Below are 22,650 nucleotides of genomic sequence, written 5' to 3'. Positions count from 1 at the left end.
CTTGTGGCACCCCAAGTCTGGGGTCTAAGACCCTTGCCCCCCAGAGGGACCTGGCTGAGAGGTCCTGGTTGTACCTACAAGCTCTGCTTGGGACTGTGTTCCTGTCGTCTAATAAAACTTGTTTTACTGGCTGAGAGTCACGGTGAATCGCAGGAAGTGGGGGGTGCAGGCCCTGACTCCCCCACACTCCGTAACAACTGGTGGTAGCAGTGGGATCTACTGCACCTCAGCAGAGTCAGCAGCAGAACCCATGTTGCCCAACTGTTTTATCCATAAGACCATCCTTGCCCTCTAAAAATCTTCCTTTAAGCATCAATATTTATTTCTATTTCAGACATTACAAATCTCTCTCTCCTCCCACAATATACTCAATTATTTCCACCTGTTTTTGTATAATTTAAACCAAACTATTTTACACATTTTGCAAGTCCATTAGGATGTTTTGGGCTCTCATAGGTTTAACGCATTTGCAATTATAAGTCTTGTTTCCCTCTTTCCTCCAATTGAAGAGCCAAGGAAAACAAAACCAAAATTAATCAGTTCATATCATATAAAATAGCATAATTAAAGTTTATTCTCCCAATAAAAGTAAAACCTGTAAGGTGGATTCTCATAGGAACTTATTGTCTTGTCCTCCATTATAGTATGGTTGGCATACCTCGTGATTTGATGCTAATTAAGCATTTTAAATAGCAGAGAATCAGCATGCTAAAAATTGGGGTATTAATGAGCTTGCTCCTCATTCTTTATAGTTTATGAGGTTCACTACAGCTGTTTACTTTGCTCCATTTAGCTGCTGATTTAAAAATCCCTATGCCTCACTGCACAAAAGTTCAGGTTCATTTAAAGCCATGACAAATAAGACACCATTTACACAAGACATTTTACCATTTAAGGATTCCAGGTTAGAGAGCAATTCCTTAAATGAGTTATAACAGCTTGATCCTCTTCACATGGGCAAGACAAGCCATGTTATAATATGTTTGGGTGTCTGACCATGTTCTCTCTAATTTTTTCCCTCCATGTGCGGAATAAATTTTGTTATGTGCACCGAGGTAATGAGTGGATGTGCGCCACCAGTAGAAACAAAAAACCTAGATATTATATATATTTTTTAAAAGTTACCATAGGGATAATTACTCAGCCAGGACAGGTTAAGCCTTTTAGAACTCACTCCTCAAAGAATTACATTTAAGTGTAAGAGAAATAAAAATTATGAAATGCATAGACCAGTCAAAAACTAAATTAACACACTTTGAAAGAATAATATTACAGAGAATATATGTGCATTGCAGGAAGTACCAAAAAGTAACACCACCACCACCACCACCACCACCACAAGTATATGTTGGGAGGTGAGAGAGAGACAGACTGTGTGCGCACTGGCTGCTGGGGAAGTTTCTGAGAGATGCCATGCGCTCTTTAAGGCACTCACTGAAACCTCTCCGGCTCCTGACTGAGCCCTGTCCCTCCATCCTCCCTCTGCAGAGATGGGGTACATGGGCGGGGAGAGGGGGAGGGGAGAGAGAGACAGACAGACACAGACTGTGCAAGCTGGTTGCTGGGGAAGTCTCTAAGGCACTCACTCACCGCCTGGAGGCTCATTCAGACCTCAGCAGCTCTCTCCTGCTCCAAATCCTGAGCTCTGTCCCCTCTCCCCTGCTCTGTGGAGATGAGGTACAGGGGCGGGGGGAGGGGGACACCCTGACATCAGCACCCCCCTCCCCTCCCGCTCTGCACAGCCAGCAGGAGGGTCCCGGGAGAAGCTGCAGGAGCAATGTGGCTGCAAAGCAGTGGGGCGGAGAGGGGCACCTGAACGAATGCTGCCGGATGTGCACAGCTCTGCTAATCAAGTGCGCGGTACTTGAATCACTCCTGGGCCACGCAGCTTAGAGGGAACACAGGTCTCTGATATGTTGAGTACTTAAAACAAAAGTAAAATTTGAAGTGTTGACAAGGCCTATGTTTGAAGCAGTAAACCTCACCCCACCTCAGCCAATTGGAATTAAAACTTGTGCAAGATTTCAAAGGTATGGGTTCCACTGTATAAGAACAAGGAAACTAGAATGAGAAGTCTATTTGTAAGATTATATGATATACATGAAATTAGTAAGCACCCTTATAGTCTTAAGAAAGCCAGAGGTTTTATTTTATTAAAATGTGAGGCAGTATGCACTAGCTGACTATCCATGGGGAAGGGTCTAAAAACTCTTTCCTCCCCGTACACACCTGAGTTCTAAACCCAGCTCTACCACCATAAAATGAGAATAATATTTGCCCACCTTTCTCACACAGATGTGAGGTTTAATGAGGTCATTTCCCCCCACCTTACCCCACCCACACGCATACAGTGCTTTGATTATTTGTGGGGTTACTATTATAAAAAATACACCACTGGCGATTTTAAGAGCAAAAGCCTAATATTTGTCGTCATTACAGTGTCCTATATTTATCAATATTTGAAATAGGTACCAAAAAATCTGAACTAATTTCTAAACACTCCATATAACACAGTTAACATGCTGAAGGCAAGAAAGAAATGAAAGTACATAAAACCATTACTTACAAAAGAGATAAATCCTGATCCTACAAATTGCTCTGCATGGATAGATCTGTGAGCCTACGCAGAATACCACTGAGATCAATAGGACTCCATGCAAGAGCATGGCTCTGCTCACACAGAGCATTGTGCAGGATCAGGGCAGTAGTTAGGATAATATGGCTCCACACTGTGCTATAAGTGACTCTGAACATATTCAGGTGGAAGTACAATCTGTTTTAACAGTACAAAGTACTAATGTCGCATCAGAATCCACTATGGGACAATGCTAGCAGATCTCAATTCAAATTCAGGGCTCAGTATCTTACTTTTCAAATGTTTACCTATTAGGGACCAATCCTGCAAATAGTTAAGCATATGAATGAATAAATGTTCACAAGAGTACGCCCATGATATACGTATATTGTTAAAAGCTAAAAGAAATTTTAAATCAGGGGTCTAAAATAAATACATAATGCCTTATTAGTTTCAGATCTTATGTATAAATTTTACCTTGGAACACACTATTGATAAAATGTGAACAATATTAAAAAGGTTAACAAATAAGGTACACTGAACAACGAATGAATTTTTTACTTTCTTCGTTTTACTCTTACCAGTCATGAATTTAAAAACAAACGAAACAAAAAGTAGCAGATTTTTCATACTTTCCACCTTAATATTTTTGAAAACTAGAAACTATAATCATGCTTACGTGATTTAAGTAGCTCTGACACTGAATTGATTTTTGGAGTGTTTTCTGACATTCCCCAAGTGACTGAATACATGTCTCTGAAAGAAAGAAAAGCATTGGTAATGTGATTTTACATTGTTTTTTTTTTGTTTGTTTTTGTTACGGTTAAGTTTGAGACTCCTTGGATAAGATTCTGACACAAAGTACACTGATGTAAAGCTGTAGCGATTCTACTGAACTCTGTTACCATTATGCATCTAGATCTCCTGAGTCCAAACATAGTGCCTTAACCACAAGGCTTATCTCACCTCTGCTAGTTTCTAACACAGTTGCTTAAAACCATTGTTCATACCAGCCCTGATGCAGGATTTGGCTTTGTAGCACTGGTGATTCCAGGTTTCCCATGCAGACTTAATTAGTCAGCATGGCCATCTTCTACACCTATTTAATTGCATGAACTATACATTGTAGCTCGATTTGGACTGCTCCCACAAGACTAGGCTTGGGAAGTTTTGAGAGAGCATCCAAGTTACAACAATACCAGGCTGGGGTACAGAGGAGTCAGGTTGAGCATCACAGCAGAGTTTGAACATCATGAAAATGTGATATGCCCTTATTCAAAAAACAGACTTCGGTATAGTTCAGAAGTAGCCCTGGAGGGGGTCACTATAGGGAGGAAAGTGGCAGGCTCTGACAACCACCAGCCAGCACTGCGGACCCAGATTTTCTAATATACGAATCTAAGAGACCAGAGCCCCACAGAGTATGTCTACACAGTGCCTTAAACCTGGGCACTGCTCAGGGTTGGGCCCTCTTCCATCCACACACAAATCAGTCTGACTTGGGTCAGTGAGCACGCAGGCCCTGGTTCCTAGGACTGCACTAGCGGGGTGGGCCAAGGCCCGAGGCCCGTTGTGACTCCAGTCCAAGCCCTGCTATTTTGCAGCGTGGGCGCAGCTCATGCCACGTACTCCTATCAGAAGGGCCCCGTGGTGCAGTGCGGACACGTTAGCACGACTGAGAGACCCGGGTCCAGAGGCAGTCAGTCAGGGTTACAATGCCGTGAGTGTGGACGCTCAAGCCGGGGCTTGGAAACCTGAGGCCCCACGACCAGGTCCCAAAGGCCCGGGTCTCCACCGTAGGCACCGCGCAGTCGGAGTCCGGGGCTCAGCCATGGGGCGGGACGGGGGCTGATGGGATGGCCAACAGCCCCGCGACTACCCATTGCCAACCCCCGACTAACTAGGGCGGCCTCCCTTACCCAGAGCCCGGTTGGCCGAGTCCAGCCTCCGCAGCACAGAGCGCAGCTCGCTCGCCTTCAGATTCCCCGCCATGGCCCCGCAATTCCCGCTCAAGGCATGCTGGGAACCGCCATCTTGTTGTACGGAACCTGCAGCTGCGCTTCAAGGGCCCGCCTCCTTGCGAACGCCGCCATGGTGTTGTACGGACTCCCAGAAGGCTTTCGGACCCGCCCTACGGAAACCCATTCAGTTCATTACAGCCCATGCTCTGCTCTGCCGGCTACGGTGGCCCGGACACGCGCGATTGCTCCGCGCCTGTCCCGCGGCCAGGGCTGCGCGCGGGTGGATGGGGATAAGGCGGGGATGAGAGCAGCGCGGGCTCTCCTCAGGCAGCCTCCGGAAGCAGCTCACCCCGCGGGCGGGGCGGGGCGGGGCTGAGAGGGAGAGAGCCCAGAACCGGCTGGAGCTGCTGGGAGGGGAGGTAAGGGGGGGGCGGCAGAGGGGCTGCAGCGTTAGCGTCCCCGGGGGGTCCGCAGGCCCCGCCCCTCGGCACAGCCCCGCGTGTAGGGAGCCCCAGGCAGGGTCGGAGCTGTGCCTGCTCCCGGCGTCTGCCCCCCCTCTCCCCCGCGCCGACCTGTGCATCGCTGGGCCTTGTGCGCCCTGCTCCCGCTGCACCGATGGAGGGGGGGGGGGCCTCGGGGCGTTTTGCAACCCCCCCCCCCCCCCGGCCAGGGCGGGGGGGGGGTACTGAATAGGGTTACCATATTTGGAGCCTCCTAAAGGAGGACACTCCACGGGGCTCCGGCCCCAGCCCCGCCCACGCCCCCACCCCGCCCCCTCCCCAAAATCCCCGCCCCAACTCCGCCCCCTCCCCTGCTTCCCACGAACATTTGATTCGCAGGAAGCAGGTAAGCTGGGGGGGTGGGGGGAGGAGGCGGCCCCCGGCCGCCCGGCGCACCCCCCCGGTCGCCCAGCACCACCGGCCCCCGGCCGCCCAGCGCCGCCGGCGGCCCGGCCCCCCAGCACCCCCAGCCCGGCCGCCCAGCACCAGCGGTGCTGGATTTTGCCGGACATGTCTGGCTTTTTGGAATTTCCCCCTGGACGGGGATTTGAGTCCCAAAAAGCCGGACATGTCCGGCAAAATCCGGACGTATGGTAACCCTAGTACTGAACCGGCAGCCCTGGCGTTAGGGGCCGCTCCCTAGGCAGGTGACTGCGTGGCTGTCGGAACTGATCTGCCCTGGCCTACTGCTGACTCCCCGCCGGGGGGAAGGGATCAGGGCATGTCACGGGCAGAGCTGGCCTAGCAGGTACAGCAGGTTGTGAACGCTTGTCTCACGCCCCGGCAGAAGCGAGTCCAATAAAAGAGATTCCCTCATCCGCCTTGTTTCTCATCCCCAGCAGCTAAACAAAGGTAGCGTCTACACTACGGCCCTTACAGCGGAGCCGCTGTATCGGTACAGCGGTGCCACTGTAAGGTCTCCCCTGTGGATAGCCACTCTTTGCTCTCCTGCCGGCATAATTAAACCACTCCCAACGAGCAGCCTTAGCTCTGTCCGCAGGAGAGCGTCTCCTGCCAACATAGCGCTGTCTGCACCGGCACTTTTGTTGGTGAAACTTATGTCGGTCAGGGGGTTGGTTTTTGCACACCCTGACCGACAAAAGTTTGACCGACAAAAAGTGCTAGTGCAGACAAAGCCTAAGGCCTTGTCTACACTAAAGGGAAAAGTCGATCTAAGCTACGCAATATGGGTTACATGAGTAGCGTAACTCAAATTGACGTAGCTTAGATCTACTTACCGCAGGGTGCACACTACACAATGTCGACTCCCCTTACTCTTCTCGATCAGGTGGAATACAGGAGTAGACGGGCGAGCAATCAGCAGTCGATTTAGCAGGTCTTTATGACACTCACTAAATCGACCGCCGATGCATTGATCACCTCCTCAGTGTCATCCACAGCTCTCCTCCCCTGTTCCACTGAATGCATTCTATTGGCCGGCTTCATAGGTAGCATACGTATCTGGATACACATGTTGTTAAGGTTGTGTCCCAGCAAATAAAAAAGCCTGCAAATCTTATGTAGACTTAGGCATTTGTATAGGTTTATGTGCATGAGTAGGCCTGTGGATTTTAGTGGGAATGTGTATAAACCTATTTTGTGCTGAAATCATTGCAGAATTGGGGCCAAGGAAGCATACTGTCTAATGCAGGCCCTTTGTTTTCCCGCTCTTTGAGTATTTTAGGGATATTTACATGTAAGTATACAGGTGAAATATACACATAATACTTTGACAGGTATAATAGTTTAGGTAAGGAATGAGTATATAAAGGGTAGACTACAGTTGGTGCCATTTCTACGTAAAGCGATACACATACAAATATGTATATATGAGTACTTGGTGTATTATCTCAGTACACTGAAAGCTTCAGGTACATGGATATTTGATACAGAATTGTTATGCAAATTTATTCAGTGTATGAATTAGTGGCATTTCTATAGTACCGTGTAGTTTTGTAGTGAGTTTAATTGAATTATTCCATGCACACCTGTGTAACATCAGAATATGGCCTAATTAATGAAAACTGATAATTCTCTTGCTTATTTGGCTATTAGTAGTGAGTATATTAGTAATTGTCATATTCACAATGTGGTCTTTTTGTTATTTAGTTGTATATGACTTTAGAAGAATAAAGGGATGGGATCTAGTCCTGCATTACTTAGCAGATGATGCAGTCAGTCTCCTAAAATTAAAGCACAAACATATAACTTAGAATGGCTAAATATGTGGAGATGTTAAAATGCAGTGAAAATTGTTTTTAATTATGCAGTTTTGTCATGCATTTTTTTTTTTAATCTACAGGTCAATTTGCTCAAATAAAGTAGTGCCAAAGGAAAAAGGATGCACTTAGAAAATGTGACCAAGGAAACGGTCCTTATTACAGGAGGAGGTGGTTACTTTGGTTTCCGGTTAGTGCATAAAATATTAACTTTATTTTACATTAAATATAGTAGCAAACACTTTACAATGCAGATCTTTTTAGTGAAGTGAGTCTGTAAATATGGTATCACAGGGCTCTGTGTTTCTCTTAGTGATTCCAGTGCCTCAAATACAATGCTAAAGATCATGGGATTGAGCCTCACTTGCTCTCATATTGAAAGGCTACCTCTAGTTCACCATCTGCAAAATGAGTACCTGATTTATCGTGTTTGGGCAGAGGTGAGGTCAGCATAACTATGTCTCCAGGGGTGTGGATTTTTCACGCATCCTGAGAGACATAGCTATGCCAATGTAAGTACTCAGTGTAGACCTACCCTCAGACAACTCTGACCAGCAAGAATTCAGCACTGAAATAGTTTACAAGTTTCTTCTACTCATGGGTGAAATGTTTCATGTGTCATTACACTATGTATAGTAGTAACATATGGTCTTGGTCATGTTTTAGTTTAGGTTGTGCGCTATACAAAAAGGGAGTTGACGTGATTCTCTTTGATGTCCTGAAGCCGGTCCAAGCTGTGCCAGAGGGAGTGAAGTTCATACAGGGGGATGTCTGCTGTCTCTCTGAAGTGGAAAAAGCTCTCAGAGATGTAATCTGTGTATTCCATATTGCTTCCTATGGAATGTCTGGCAGGGAGCAGCTGAACCGAAAACTTATAGAAGACGTTAATGTGAGAGGAACAGAAAATATCATCCAGGCTTGCAGGAAAGCAGGAGTGCCAAGTCTGGTTTATACAAGTACATACAATGTAGTCTTTGGGGGCCAAGTTATAGAAAACGGGGATGAATCTCTGCCTTATCTACCACTTCACCTTCATCCTGATCACTACTCCCGGACCAAGTCTTTAGCTGAGATGAAAGTGCTGCAGGCAAATGACACTGAGCTTGGAGAAGGGAAAGGTGTGTTAAGGACCTGTGCTCTCCGACCAGCAGGCATCTATGGGCCTGGAGAGCAAAGGCATCTTCCAAGAATAGTTAGCTACGTTGAAAGGGGATTGTTTAAATTTGTATATGGAGACCCTCTGAGTTTAGTAGAATTTGTCCATGTAGATAATCTAGTTCAGGCTCATATCCTTGCTTCAGAGGCACTTAAAGCGGCCAAACGGCACATAGCTGCTGGCCAAGCTTACTTCATTTCAGATGGCAGGCCAATAAACAACTTTGAATTTTTCCGACCTTTAGTTGAAGGCTTGGGTTACCAATTCCCAACCATTCGTCTTCCTCTCTCCTTTGTATATTTTTCTGCATTCCTAACTGAAATAGTCCATTTTCTTGTAGGCCGTCTTTATAATTTTCAGCCTCTTCTCACTCGCACCGAGGTTTACAAAACGGGCGTCACACATTATTTCAGCATGGAAAAGGCCAGGAAAGAGCTAGGGTACAAACCTGAGCAGTTTAGTCTGACCGAAGTAGTTGAGTGGTTTAAATTCCAGGGACATGGAAGAAAGCTCAGAATCTATACTCTAAAACATCTGATTAGGGATGGAGGGTTGATCTTGCTGTTGGCCGCCGTGGTGCTCTCATGGCTTCCAGCAGCAGTAACACTCTCTGTTTGAAAGATGTTGAACATTGAACTTGGGCTCTTTTTATAGGGTGATAAAATATACAAAGAAAATTAAAATAAAATTAGATCTCACTGTGTTCTCTTAAAAAAGTGCATACATTATCAGTGATGAAAATAACTTTGCCAGTTTCAAATGTTTTGTCATTCCAGAACAATGTAATAATACATACCAGAATATTTTAGCATTGGTAGGAAATACATTTGTTTTATGTCTACTGAAGGGACTATTCAGTTTAAATGGATTAACAGTATTGATGTGTTTTTTATGACAAAATTATGTGTATATATTTATAATATAATCCACTGTACAGTAAAGTGAGGCTGTACATTGAAATAATGGCATTGCAGGTTTCCACATAACTCTGTGCTTCCATATCAAATGAGAGGTTTTCTTCTTAACTGAGCCTCTTACATTCTCAACCTTCACGCTGAATGTTAAGCTTCTTTCCTTCTTGCCTATCATCACAAGAAATAAAGGTTCTGCAGGCCAAATTGGGCCCCCAGAGACATCTGCAAGCCCATTGTATTCCAGCTATGCCATTAGTGCTTTCAGCAGCTTGCACAGGTATAACTGATTGGAACAGGGTGATGCTGATTTGATGGGTGACGCATAAGAAGAACAGAATCCAGCTCACATGTTTTGAGTTGTTGGAGCAAAGGACTGGAACAATCCATTTGTGTCACTAGGGTAAATAGGTGTGATCGGTGAATACACTAATAGAATGGAACTGCTGATTACAAATGTGACATTTTTTGTGTACAGTCTCTTCTCAAAGTAAAACTGCACTTTCATTTAGCAGAGAGTCACACACATGGTGTGAAGGTCAATATGATTGCAAATGGCATGCTGCAAGGTGTATAACGAATAGTCTTAATTTGGCCTTTTTCACATTGAGAGGATTATACCCATGATCCTTGCTACTGAGAAGATTCCTGTATCCCCGTCCAAATGAATTGTATTCTGAAAAGTTCACACATTGCCCACTCCTAGCCTTCGGTGCACATAGATCGGACCACAAATGAGCTGTGATTTAAGATAGAGGGATATACCTAAAGCTTCCTCATGTACAGGGGGTGGTAAATTCACTCTAATTCCAATTCACACAGGGAATTTTTCCATTAGGATTAACATCAGAAAGGTTGAGATATGCCCAAGTGGTTAATCCCTGCACATTAGTCAATTTTGTCATACAAGATAAGATCTATTGTTTACCTTGTTTCAGTCTGACAACGGCAGTCATCTACCCTAATAGCTCTTACTGTCACAGGAACAGTGAATTAGGTAGTGTGACAGGATCATCAGCTACGCTGAGTATTGGTGGATTGTCTGAAAACATGCTTGGGAATATAAACCACCAGTTGGTGTCAAGATCTTGCTTAAGAGTTTGTACCACGTGAGTTACTTTTGGTCATCTCATAATGATCTGGCACACTGGTGTTAAACAGAAAGCGAGCATGTAGTAAATCCAATTTATCTAGGAAATCCGTTAGTTCTAACCCTTACAACTAGTCTTCAGGTTCTGCAGCTCTAATAGAAGGTTTCATGATTTGCAAGCTAACATTGGTGCAGCCATCTTTTCATTCAGAGGCCAAATTCATCTCTGGTATTGAATTAAGTAGAGCTGCATTACAGAAGAATTTGATTCAGTGGGTGGATTTGCTATTAACCAAGCAGTATGCTTACACAGGAAAAAAAAAATTAAAAACTGAACTAGAAGTTTTGAGAGTGCTTTTATGGGTTAAAGGTATTAGATGTGTAATGTCTTATTCTGGAACACACTTCTATACAGCGGGCTAATCTGTAGCAATTACTATTACAAAATGCTTGAAGAAGCTCACGTTTGTAGATTTTTCCAACTATAAAAAATGCTTATTTAAAAATGAACGAGTTGGTTGAAGTGTTAAGTAGCTGAGGGCCTCAGTATTATCAAACAGTTAAACACCATTCAGTCAACTGGCTTCGGCTAACACTTATTTTTGTATTCCATTGTTATTCAAGCTTCTAAAAAAAGTATTACAATCATTTCCTTAACACGTAGTATCACCCCCAAAGGGACTTCATGCTTTTATATGAGGAACTATGAACATTTTATATTATGAAACTTGGAATTCCACTCACAGCAGCACTTTTGAGTAGACTATTTTTCAGTTTACTACACGGGGGAAATACTGACGTTTTCACATCCATAATTTTGCGAACAACAATTTTGTTCCTGCCCTTTATGTTGACAAGTCAAATTCACACTTGGCTTTTTATCTAAATTTTAAATAGTCTCGTTTTGAAGTTGGAGCTACCCTAGTTCTGATGTTTAAAAGAAATTCCCCAGCAATTTGAGTTCTGTCATCGCCCGACAGCCTCAGTTCCTTCTGCCTAGACTGCAGAGCTTATCTAGAACTCTGACTCTGAGGGGAAGGTGGGCGGCTAGTGTGAATACACAGGGGCAACTCTTGAACAACACTTATAGTACATAACCTTTCTTCTTCAAGAGCCAATGCTCCACCTGAGGGATGGTGGCTGAGGAGTTCTTAGCTAAATATGGGCTGTAGCACTGCTCTTCCAAACTGGGCATCCAAGGAGCAGCATGTGATGAAAGTGTGCATTGAACCTGAAGTTGCTGCTTTGTTTATCTCCACCAAGGGGCACCCGCCTAAGCCAGGCCACTGAGGCTGTGATAGCTCCCATGGAATGGGTGTTTAAACCAGGGGGTACTGGTTTCCTAGCTAAGATGCAGCAGGGTTTTATACATCTCCTAATCCATGACCTTCATGGGTCAGAGTACAAAGGAGAAGGACGGCACTTCCTCTTTTTCTTATGCCCCTCTTACAGAGAGATTCTCTCTCTTCCTACTTTTACCTTCACAGGCATCTGTAAGGACTTGCTGTGCCAAGACAGACATTGGCAGCAGAGGATAGGTCTGGAATTGGTGCCGGTGGTTACTATGCCAAATGAAGAATAGGCACTGAGGGGAGTTCTTCCTGCATTGTCATTATGGCTATTGTGCCTGAATAGGCTGTACTGGGTTGCTTTTCACTGCCACTTTCAATTTAACCAGTGCCAGATAAGGGATTCATTCTTAGTGGAAGATCAAGGAGATTGCTGTCTTGGGCCCATGTTAGAAGGCAGCACTGAGGCCAGAGCAGCAAAATAAGTCGTGCCCTGTGTTTGAGGATCTTGGCTCAGAGCCTCGGAGGCAGACAATGAAAATCTGTGCGTTTTATAATGCCTCAACGACAACTTTGCTGGGAACCTCAGGGAGATGTGCCAAAATCTTGAGTGAAAAGATTAACCAGTGACATTATTTCTAACGGGTGAAAAAGCCTGGATGGCTGTCTGGATAAAGATCATGTATAGCACTGGATTGCTTGTAGCCATTACTTATAAGAGAAGGCCTGATCACTTCAACTAGATTATTTGCAAGAGTAAGGGCTCTGGGATCAGGTCCAGACTCTTCATCCAGGATGAGCAGAACAGTGAGGAAGGTAGTCTTTTCATGCAGTGAGACAAAATGCACACAAACCAAAGCTAAAAACCCCAAAAGCATATGATTTGCTCCACGACCTCTCCCCAGTGCCTGACCAGCCTATGGAGCTCAGCTGGATACAGGAGAACAGCACAGAAGCAAGCAGGATGCAGAAGGAATCATTCTCTGCTTGCCTACGGAGCTGGTCCACAGCCACTACTCCCTTCTGCTCCCTGCAGGTGGAAGGACATGTGGATCCACAGAATGGCAGATCCTTTAGCTCCAGACCCTTTTCCTGACACATCATGCACAGGTAGAACACACTGTCTTCCCAGCCCCCCAAAATAGCCTGCTCACCCACTCCCACAACCAGTTAGCTGTATGTGAGTAATATGGGGCTAATGATGCTGACCTCCCTTTGTACAGCACTTTGAGATCTATGAATGAAAAGCACTGTATACACTAGCCCATACTAGATCAGCATTTGGTATAGTCAATAATTCTTCTGTCTTCCAGCTCTTCCTAGTAAATACAGCAAAGGACTGGTGATAGAAAGGAGTGAGGGACACCCTGCCTCTTTCACTTTTCAAAATCAAAATAGGAAACCTGCAGCTTATTAAGAAAAATACTTTTAAACATCCCCAAAAATCAGCTGCAGATGTTCCATTTCAAATGTTTTATGATGATCCTTCATCTAAGCCAGCGCCACATTTTTTTTTTCCTTGTGCACCTGGGTAGAGATAATTAAGGTATTACTTTAACTCGCATGCTGTGCCACAATGTTTCCAAAATTTAGTACATTATTTGTGTTCCTGAATGTGAATTATCAGAAGTACAGCTACAAATTGAAAAAGTATCTATTGACATTTTAGAAGAAATGCCATTAAAATTTCTAGTCCTCAAACTATGTCAACACTTGACATATGTCCCTCCTTTCCTTCTCAAAACATCTTTAAAGAGATGAAGCAGTGAGGCTGATATTTATAAATAAGAAACTAACACACTAGAGATTCACTGACAATTTATGGCAGCTCTATAACCTGTCACAAAAGTAACAGATACCAATGCACGCACGCACACACACTTACATACACACACACTTTTAATGCACATATATACTTATTTATTTAAAAAAAATAAATTAAATTTCAATTACCTCCACCCCAGTTCCCAGAGAACTGACTCGGTTTTTACACCCTCTGCTCCTAAAAAACAACAACAATGCATTTTCCTTCAAAAATGTTCATTATTTTCTAATTACTGAAAAAGTTCCCACATTTTCAACAATATACCAGATTGTTTAATCTAACAATATATAACATGATCCTCAAGGAACATTGTTCTAAGCATTGGTGGTTTACACACATGGCAGAAATCCTTATCTTTAGTAGCTCTGGGAGGTTTGTTTGATTCCAAGGACTAAGATCCCAATCCAGAAAAGCACTTCCATTAAGTCAATGGAATAACTAATGCTTCAGTTAAGCGTGCACTTGGGACCTAAGAATGTAGATTAGCACTAAACAGAAATGGAGTTGGAACTCATCAAAACCAAACTAACAGCTTAGGTTGCACATAGGGCAAGTGTGCACTGAATCTGAAAGCAAGCTTCCCAGCCCAAGCCACGGTTGCTCTGAGCTCCAGCCCAAGCTGCAGCATCTACACAGCTATTTGTAGAGAGCTAGTGCAAGCCCCATCGACATGAGTCTGTGGACCTGGGCTGGAAGGCTCAGGCCCAGATGCTATGTAGACATGCCCATGAACACTGTTGTTACATAGGAGAAGAAAATCTTGGTTCCTGATTGGCTAAAATAGTCATGTGATGAGAATCAGTAAATTTCTATTATTTCTGAGGAGGTAAACTATATTCATAGATTTAAAGGCCAGCAGAGGCCATTAAGATCATCTAGTTTGACCTCCTGCATGACCCAGGCTACAGATTTCACCTGCATCACACCCAGCAACATGTAGCTGAACTAGAACTGATCTGTTAGAAAGACTTCCAGCCTTGATTGAATGACCCCAAGTGACATAAAATTTACCGCATGAGCAGGTAACTGCATGTGCTCATGCAAAGGGCATCTGCCTGTGTAATTAAGGAAACTGCATGTGCAGAAATTCGTTCCCTAATTTAATGTTTGGTGAACATCAGGATTACTGTCCTTCCAAGTAGATACAGCCTTCAGTTTTGTCTTGGTCAGACTTCACCTCTAGGGTGAATAACATCTGACATACATCAATATCAACAGTATCATAACAGTCTCAAAGCCATGAAAGAACAGACATGGAGTTTACCCTGGCAAAGTATCCAGAGATTTTTGGGTAAAAGTGTTCTAACATTAGGATAGAAAGAAATTAGGATAGAAAGAACTATTGCTCAATTTTGACCAGGTCTTGAATGCCTGCAAAATTGGTAATTCAACTCTTTTTCTTCCAAGTATAGTACAATATTTGGGAAGAGTGATTCTGGAAAAGTAGCTCACTGTAAAATGAGTTGAACTTAAACATACATTCAAGGGCTCTTCTCACAACCAGTTTAACATAGCACATGTGCAGAGAATCTGCATGGGACACTTTGAAGTGCGGTGCAATGTGCTAATTCATAAAAACATTTACACAGCAGTAGTAGAGAGCAATATGATTCATCATACACATGGTGCTCTGTGGCAGCAATGCATATAACAATGAGAGAAGCCAGGACAATTGTGCTACATGGACAATTTATGTCCAGAAACCACAGCTGATGTTTTTATTTAGTTTTGAATTTTTGGTAGAAAATTATTGGGCTCTTGTCCAAGGAGAATCTCTCACCTCGAGGCTCTAGCAGTCAAAACACTATATCCAAAATACTTCCCTGAGAAGTGAGAACACAGCATAGCCAGGGTGTTACCTTACATATGGCTCCAGGAGCTGCCCAAAGTGTCTTTTTTTTTTTTTTTTTTTTTTTAAGGGAAGTGGATGTCCTGTAAGAAAGAACTTTGCAGGCACGCAGTGGTCTGGCATGCAAGGATTTCTGGAATTTTCTCTTTCCTGTCCTGCCTGTTAATTGGCTGCCTGGCATCAAACAAACTCCCCTATGTCAGCCCCTAGGCAATACGATCTGTGGTGGTGATTTGGCAGGAAGCAGGATGGGGAAGAAATCTGAACCTACATGCAAAAAGTTCTTTTCCTTTTAGTCCCAGGCTGTGCATCCCAATTCCATTTGCGGACGGAATAGTTTTTCGACTTATCAGGAAGGAGAAGAGTAGAGAGCTGCCTTTAATCTACTCTCCTCTCTCATCTTTTGGATTCAGTACCTGGCATTTAATTTCCAAAAAATGTACAAGAGAAGCCCACATCTTCAGGGAGTTTGTATGCAGAGGGAAATTCGAAGCCCAACCCTAGTATTTCCTGACTCTGCTATATCACTTTCATATGAAGTTAAATGAGACAGGACTGTGTTTCTGGAATAACTAAAACCTCAAGGGTGCTCCTTGAAATATCATCTGTGAATGCATAGTGGAATCAATTAAATGACTCTTGAGACAGCAGATCAGCAGAAGTGGTGGCAAGGGGAGCAAGGAAAACTGAAAACCGCTGAGGCAGTTCACTGTGCAATGAATTCCAAACCCAAACAGGATTTCAGTGGTGAGAGATCCAGCACTACCTATGTATCAATTTAAGCCTTGGGCAATTACTTAGAAGAAAAGAATCTCTTCTGTACTTATTTGAAATGCACATTCAAACATATAGATTGCAAAACTCCACCCACATATGGATACTGTGACTAGTCGTTTCTTATTAATGAGTAATGTGCTGCTAACATGAAGAATCAATGCATACAAATATTAAGATGTCTGGTATCTGATACATCATCCAAAGACTGTTCTGTTCTTGCAGAGAAACAAACTTGCTGATTCATAGATTCTAGGACTGGAAGGGACCTCGAGAGGTCATCGAGTCCAGTCCCCTGCCCGCATGGCAGGACCAAATACTGTCTAGACCATCCCTGATAGACATTTATCTGGATCTAATACGTTTTTTCCATCTATAACTTCTATGTTCCTACTAGTGACTGAAACCATAAGGATAATGTATCTGTCTGTATTTCTGCACAGTTATGTTATGGATTAAATATATTTTGGGAAAACAGACAACATTAAAAAAACAAACAGTACTGTTTGACATTATCTTGTAAGAAGGTCTGCAAGACTACAGATGGATAGTTTGCAAACAATTCATTTGTATGCAGATTAGCAGCTGGAAGGATATGAGAAACGATGTTACACCAAAGTAAATTATCCAACTGGAGTTTAAAATACCTTTTGTTTCTAGGAGCAAAGGATAGCTCCTACCTTATGAATTAAAAATATTTTCTTGCACTGCCTTGATGGAGCTGATTTACGTGACACAAAATAATGTCGTATTTCTCTTTTTTAAAGTTTTTCATAAAATCCAACAAATAACCCATCTACAATCTTGGAGTACATTTAGTTTTAGAAAATTAACTCATTCACTGGTATTAAAAAATGTAACAAGAAAATCTATCAGAAGAAAATACAGCATAACCATCCATTGCCCGGAATATTTTGTGTGTGGGGGATACAATCTGCTGTATCTGATGTCACAATCATATTGTAAAAGTGCTTTTACAGCATTTAATAAATTAAACCTATTATCTGTCAATCATAAGGAGTCAGATTATTAACGTTGTGTGTGTGTGCAAATAGTTGTGAATGCCTAACTTGTGTCCTGTGCACACAAATACTGTAGATGATTTGTACTTGCACTTTGGGTATTTTTAAGGGTAAGTTAGGCCTGCACAAATGCATGCAAGTTGTCTGCACACCTGTAGCTGTGAAAAGCTGACCCTTAGTTTCCTTCTTACTCTAAGATTTGTGATACTGGATGCAAATAATAACTTGAATATGCAGAAAATCTAGCCTGCACTGTGTGTATGCTTTGTACAGAAGATAAATTAAACAACAATGAAAATAGTTACTCCTATAACAAAAAAATATTAGGAAACCCATCTTTCTTCTTCTTAGTAAATTCAGCCTGACGAGACCTTCATGGAGTACGACGATCAGGGTAAATTAATGTCTCTTCCTGAGTGGCTTTCTAAAAGGTGCACCAAAAGGAATAGCTTCTCTAGGAGTAGAATTTGCTGTTACTGACTTTCTTCTCCTTTAATCTTCAAGAAAAAGAAAATTAAAGTCAACAATTGGGTCAACTCACTTAGCACCGTACAGCAACTAGTGTAACAGCAACACTGTGTACTTCCGTTTCTTTTCTTTAAATTAAAATCTGAACACAGTAACAATATATATATGGCACTTCAAGCTTTGTATACATACTGTATTAAAAAAAGAGCCAAAAAATTCAAAGAACAATGTCATGGACATTCCCACAAAAATGCACACATGAATTACTTTCATATTTCTCTATTTGCATGCTGAAATGCTGGTCCTTGTAGGAACATCCATTTTCCCATCTTTAAATATTTGGTCCCCAAATATTCCAATTTCCACACAGTTTACTACAAGATAAGTGTCTCTTGGGGTGTGCTTATAATTATCACAACATATACTTACAGCACCTTCCATCCAGGAATCTCAAAAACACACCACACCCCAAGGAGTAAATATCATCCCCACTGAACACAAAGACTCACCAGTACACAGAAGTTATGTGGACTCATGAATAGAACTCATGAATCAACTCCCAGTCCTTTGCTCCTACCACTAGCCTATAATATTAACTAACCTCAGCTCCCCACCTTTAGCTCCACCACAGACTCACAGGGTGGTAGGATAGTTGCCAGCTGGGTTTTCCTTGGATGAATACCAGCGGCACCTTGCTCCTACTGACCAATCATAACCTGGCTCTGCATTGAGCTATGGCATTGGTCACTTCTCTGGTTCTAAAGAGACGTGAAAGACCTGCCTCTGATTGGCTGGGAGGAAAGGATTTGACCCCTCTCCCGGCTTTAGGCTGGGGAGGAGCAAAGATCCATTCAGGATCTCCTCCTGCTGCAGGAAGGTCCTGTTCTCCCTGTACCCAGCCATGAGCTGGGGCAAGACTTAGGGCAAGGGGTCTTTTTTCCTTAGGATAGAGTCTGGGTATTTAACTGACAGTTCCATGTTGTCGCTAAGACTAACCATTGCATTTTCATTGGTATTTGGGTCAAACCAGAACTATGTTCTGGTCCCACATGTTCCAGTATGTTTTTGTCACTATGTAGTCTTTATGGTGGGTAATTTATTTGGCTGTTTGAGCTGGATTGTAGGGAAGGGTCTAAGCTCCAAAGATTGTGGCATTCAGTGAGTCACTGGGACCAAGAGACTCATCGTCATGTCTGCTGGAGTCTGGTTCAGTGGCAGCTCAAACTCCCTTTACAAGAGTGAACCATGGCTTCTGATCCAAGCCAAGTGGGTCAGAAATTATCTTATCTTAATAAAGCTGAAGCCTTTGTTCCAAACAGGACCCCTTAGATATGAGGAGCCTTTTGGGGGGGGCCCTGGGCAGAATAAAGAGGATCAACCTACCTTCTGCTGCATGTCTCTTGGTACATTTGTAATTGGTTCTCATTCACACTGAATTCTTTTAGTAAGGCATCTCTGTTAGGGTTCCTTAAGTTCTGGTGAGTGTCATACAGGAACAGCTGGTTGTTCAGTTCTGCTTGGCGCTGCCGAAGCTGCCGACACGATGAATAAAGCTCCTCTTCGCTTTCCTTCAAGAGGAAAAGAACATCAGAAACCAATTCAACGTCTTACACAAGCTATTGTTCCTTGATTTTTCTAAGAAGTAGTTTGTAAATTCATTTTTATAAGACACATCTGGAAACAAAATAAATAACTGAGAAAACACTGAAAAAAAGAAGATGCTCATAAAAATAAGCTTTTTAAATAAAGGTAAGGCGTTCACACACCGTGGTGATCAGTGAGAAATAAATGGATTACAGAGAAAGCATTCCATGAAGTATACAGGCATGCTGAGGAAAGAAGGGGAGGAAGCTGTGTGTTACGACTGCAGTTATCTTCTAATAGCCTTGAAACACTGGAAAGAAATTTTAATTTTTGAAGGTTACATCTGATAGAGCCCAGTATGCAAACACTACCAAGGATGGGGCTTATTACTAAGTCTGCTTCCAATGGAGTTTCTTATTAAACTGCAAAGGAAAGATCAGATTCTTCAAACACCAAACATTAAATGGGACCATTCATGGCCATTAGTACTGTGGCTGGGGGGGCAGATCCTTCACAGGTGTAAACTGTCATAGCTCTATTGACTTCACTGCCGCTATGACAGTTTACACCAGCGAAGCATCTGCCCCTTAGGATATGTCTACACTACAGCCAGGAATGAGCCTCCCAATCCCAGCAGATTCACTTGGCTAGTGGGACTCGAGCTAGTACATTAAAAATAACGTCAGAGGTTGAAGCTTCGGCAGAGACTCGGGCTAGCCACCCAAGTTCAGACCCAGGGGGTCAGGTGGGCTGGAGACTTCAAGCTGCCACTCGAGCCACTACGTCCACATTGCTATTTTTCACACGCTAGCTTGAACTATGCTAGAGCGGGTCTGTCTACCAGGCTGAGGGGTCCCAGCTGCAGTGTAAACTTACCCTTAGTATTTGCAGGATTAGGCCTTTAATTTGCATTTGTACTTGCATGTCATCTTCTATAAAAAGGGCTCTCAAAACTCTTCACAAAACAAACAGGAAATCACATAACACCCCTTTGACACCGGGAACTATTTATGGACTATTTTGAAACATTATGCACATGCGTAATCTCATCTGTGTAGTTACCCATCTGCGTAAATCTTGGCAGGACTGGGGTCTTAAGTTCCACACTAATATCAAAACATCCCAAACCAACAAAGAAACATGCGACCAGTAAACAAGGCACAGTTACAGCAGACATACTAATAATCAAGCTCCTTTCACCCCTCAGCCCACTGACTCCCCAGATGCCTAAAATAATGGATGGACTTCGCAACATGCTTACCAGGTTAGCAAACTGTAAAATCACGGACACATATACACACACACGCACACCCATCCCCCTGCACTACAGCTGAAACCCTGCTGCAGCTCCCTCTCTGGGGATGTCAAAGAGCTGAAGCACAGCCTCTCTGCTCTACCCTACAAACTACGCATTTTATAAATATGGAATAAAGGGTCTCGTTTTTAAAGGGAACCAACCTTGCCTCCTTCAGTCATAAATGAAGACATGCAGATGGCCAATTGCTGATCACTTAGACATCTACATGCCCTCATTTATTCTCACAAATAACTGTATCCACCAACGCTGGATTTCAAAAGTAAGATTAAAGTGGACACTTTGGGAATTTCTGTTAAAATACAAATGCCAGCTAAACTGATTATAATCCGAAAATGCTTCAAAAACAGTCATACTTTCCACAGCAAGTAAATCAAATTTGCAAGCAAATAAGACATGCTTCTAAATTTAAAAACTTTCTTAATACACTTACATTTCCAGACTATATGAAAAGACTCCAGTTAATTTCAGTCGGAACTGGATAAGGGCCGACATGATAATTTACACACTGTTACAACATTTTTGCATCTCTATGTCTCAACAAATTTCAAAACCATCTGCAAGCCCTTTCATAATTTTAGATTTTCTCTCCAAGTGTATGCAGATGGGATTTCTGTATAAACAGATCTGTTATTAAACTATAACATTTTATGGAGGATTTTTTTTAAATCAGCATAACAGATGGAAAAGACCTTGATCATTTTTATGATGCTTCTAGATTGGTTTGGCAAAGGTTCTAAAAGTTTAATGACCATAGCAAGTCTTCATTCGCTATAGACTGTCAAAAAAAAAAAAAAATCTTTGAAATTTCTCCCACCACTGCATCAGCATCCTGAGGTTTCATCATTGTAAATATACATTTACGTTGCATCTTAATTTTGGTTTACCAAGCTGGAAGAAAGGGGACTGAGGCTCTGAGATGTGCTATAGTCAAAGAACTTGCTGCTGGGAAGGTTGGGAGGTGCACGGCTGCTATGAACAACACTTTAAAAGACACTACTGCCCCAGGCAAATAACGAGTTGGATTTTTTGAAGAAAATCCCAGACACCAGAGAGTCTCAGCATATTTACATGTTGAGCATGGATATCACTTTGTAAGGCACTGAGTCACTATCGGTGGAGGGTTTGTAGGAGGTGGCAACACAAAGTTCTATCTAGCCGTCTATGCCAGGCTCATCCCCATGGGATTTGAGACCTTACGTGTTTAAAAACTTTTTTTTTTAAAAGGATATACATTATATTTATTTATACACACAAGTCTCATATTATGACCCTCTCCCCCTCTTGCGATCCCTCACCTATGGCCCCTTTTCTTCCTCGGGATCCTTCCTTCCCCCTCATGATCCTGCAGTCCTGACCTCTTATTTCCCCTCAGACCCCCTCATTGCAACTCCTCTTTTCTCTCCCTTCTCCAGTGGGTAATGGAAAGCTACAATGGTTGCCAAAAAGCTGTGACAGGATTGCATACAGTCATTGCACAGGGGGGCTCGTCAGACTTTCTACACAACTTGGAAAAGGGTGTTTCCCAACTCTTCCCAATCTGCTGCTTCTCCTGTGAAATTGAGCATGACTAAGTGCAATACCTTCCCGTTCAGTGTCCACGTAGCTGCAGGACTAAATCCCTCCAGAGACCCAATGACTTACTGACGAGAAGCACATAGTGTTCTGCCGTAAGAAATGCAATGGTCAGATTCTGGTGTCAGTTACAGCAGCGTGGGTTTGGAGTCACTCCATCAACTCCAATGGGCTTACACCAATGTAAAGCAGAAACACAGTATTTTTTCCTCTGAAATTTGCAGTATGTGGGAGATCACCTTGAGTCCCTAGCATCTCACTTGTTTCATAGAGTGTCTGTCAAGCCTGGAGAACTGCGACTTGAAAATTTGGAAGAGAGCGCTAACTACACAGGACGGATCTGGTTTAAAGTACTGTATGCAATAACTTTGGGTACCAATAGTAATTAATGGCTTGTGGCTTACCCATCTGCCTGGCTGATTCCATGACTAGGGATTTGTAATTTTTTTCCAAGAAGAGGATTATGTGCACACAAAATTTTAGTCTTTCAAACAAACAGATGTTCCGTGAAGGCTTAAATGAGGCAGGTTTATCTGC

General features: G+C 43.0%; 2 protein-coding genes across 4 annotated transcripts in view; one reads left to right on the top strand and one right to left on the bottom strand.

Moving 5' to 3' along the window:
- Positions 1-4,908: 4,908 nt before the first annotated feature.
- LOC113409595 (short-chain dehydrogenase/reductase family 42E member 1-like) lies at positions 4,909-9,029 on the top strand. 3 transcript variants are annotated; one of them, XM_026663707.1, is made up of 3 exons: positions 4,909-4,955; positions 7,339-7,445; positions 7,922-9,029. In XM_026663707.1, the coding sequence occupies exons 2-3, from the start codon at positions 7,378-7,380 to the stop codon at positions 9,027-9,029; spliced, it is 1,176 nt and encodes a 391-aa protein (XP_026519492.1). In that variant the 5' UTR covers positions 4,909-4,955; positions 7,339-7,377. The 3 variants fall into 3 exon arrangements, with proteins under 3 accessions (XP_026519492.1, XP_026519493.1, XP_026519491.1); XM_026663708.2 differs by lacking the exon at positions 4,909-4,955 and adding an exon at positions 5,676-5,784; XM_026663706.1 differs by lacking the exon at positions 4,909-4,955 and adding an exon at positions 6,646-6,732.
- An 8,301-nt stretch (positions 9,030-17,330) lies between these two features.
- The window catches only part of LOC113409599 (1-phosphatidylinositol 4,5-bisphosphate phosphodiesterase gamma-2-like), an 86,120-nt gene continuing 80,800 nt past the window's right edge, over positions 17,331-22,650 (bottom strand). The window contains exons 30-31 of the mRNA XM_026663716.1: positions 19,023-19,207; positions 17,331-17,668 (exon numbers count right to left, since the gene is read on the bottom strand). Of these exons, the coding sequence (XP_026519501.1) occupies positions 17,626-17,668; positions 19,023-19,207 (228 nt within the window). The 3' untranslated portion in view covers positions 17,331-17,625. The remainder of the gene's footprint in view (positions 17,669-19,022; positions 19,208-22,650) is intronic.

This window comes from Terrapene carolina, unplaced genomic scaffold, assembly GCF_002925995.2.
Source record: "Terrapene carolina triunguis isolate 2854851 unplaced genomic scaffold, T_m_triunguis-2.0 Scaffold33911, whole genome shotgun sequence".
NCBI lineage: Eukaryota > Metazoa > Chordata > Testudines > Emydidae > Terrapene > Terrapene triunguis.
Note: the sequence above shows the minus strand (reverse complement) of the source record. Positions and strands in the feature narration are given on the sequence as shown.

Coding starts and splice junctions, on each gene's coding strand:
- LOC113409595 (XM_026663707.1), top strand. CDS start 7,378: ATGCACTTAGAAAATGTGACCAAGGAAACGGTCCTTATTACAGGAGGA. Junction 7,446..7,921: donor GGTGGTTACTTTGGTTTCCG/GTTAGTGCATAA, acceptor GTCATGTTTTAG/TTTAGGTTGTGCGCTATACA.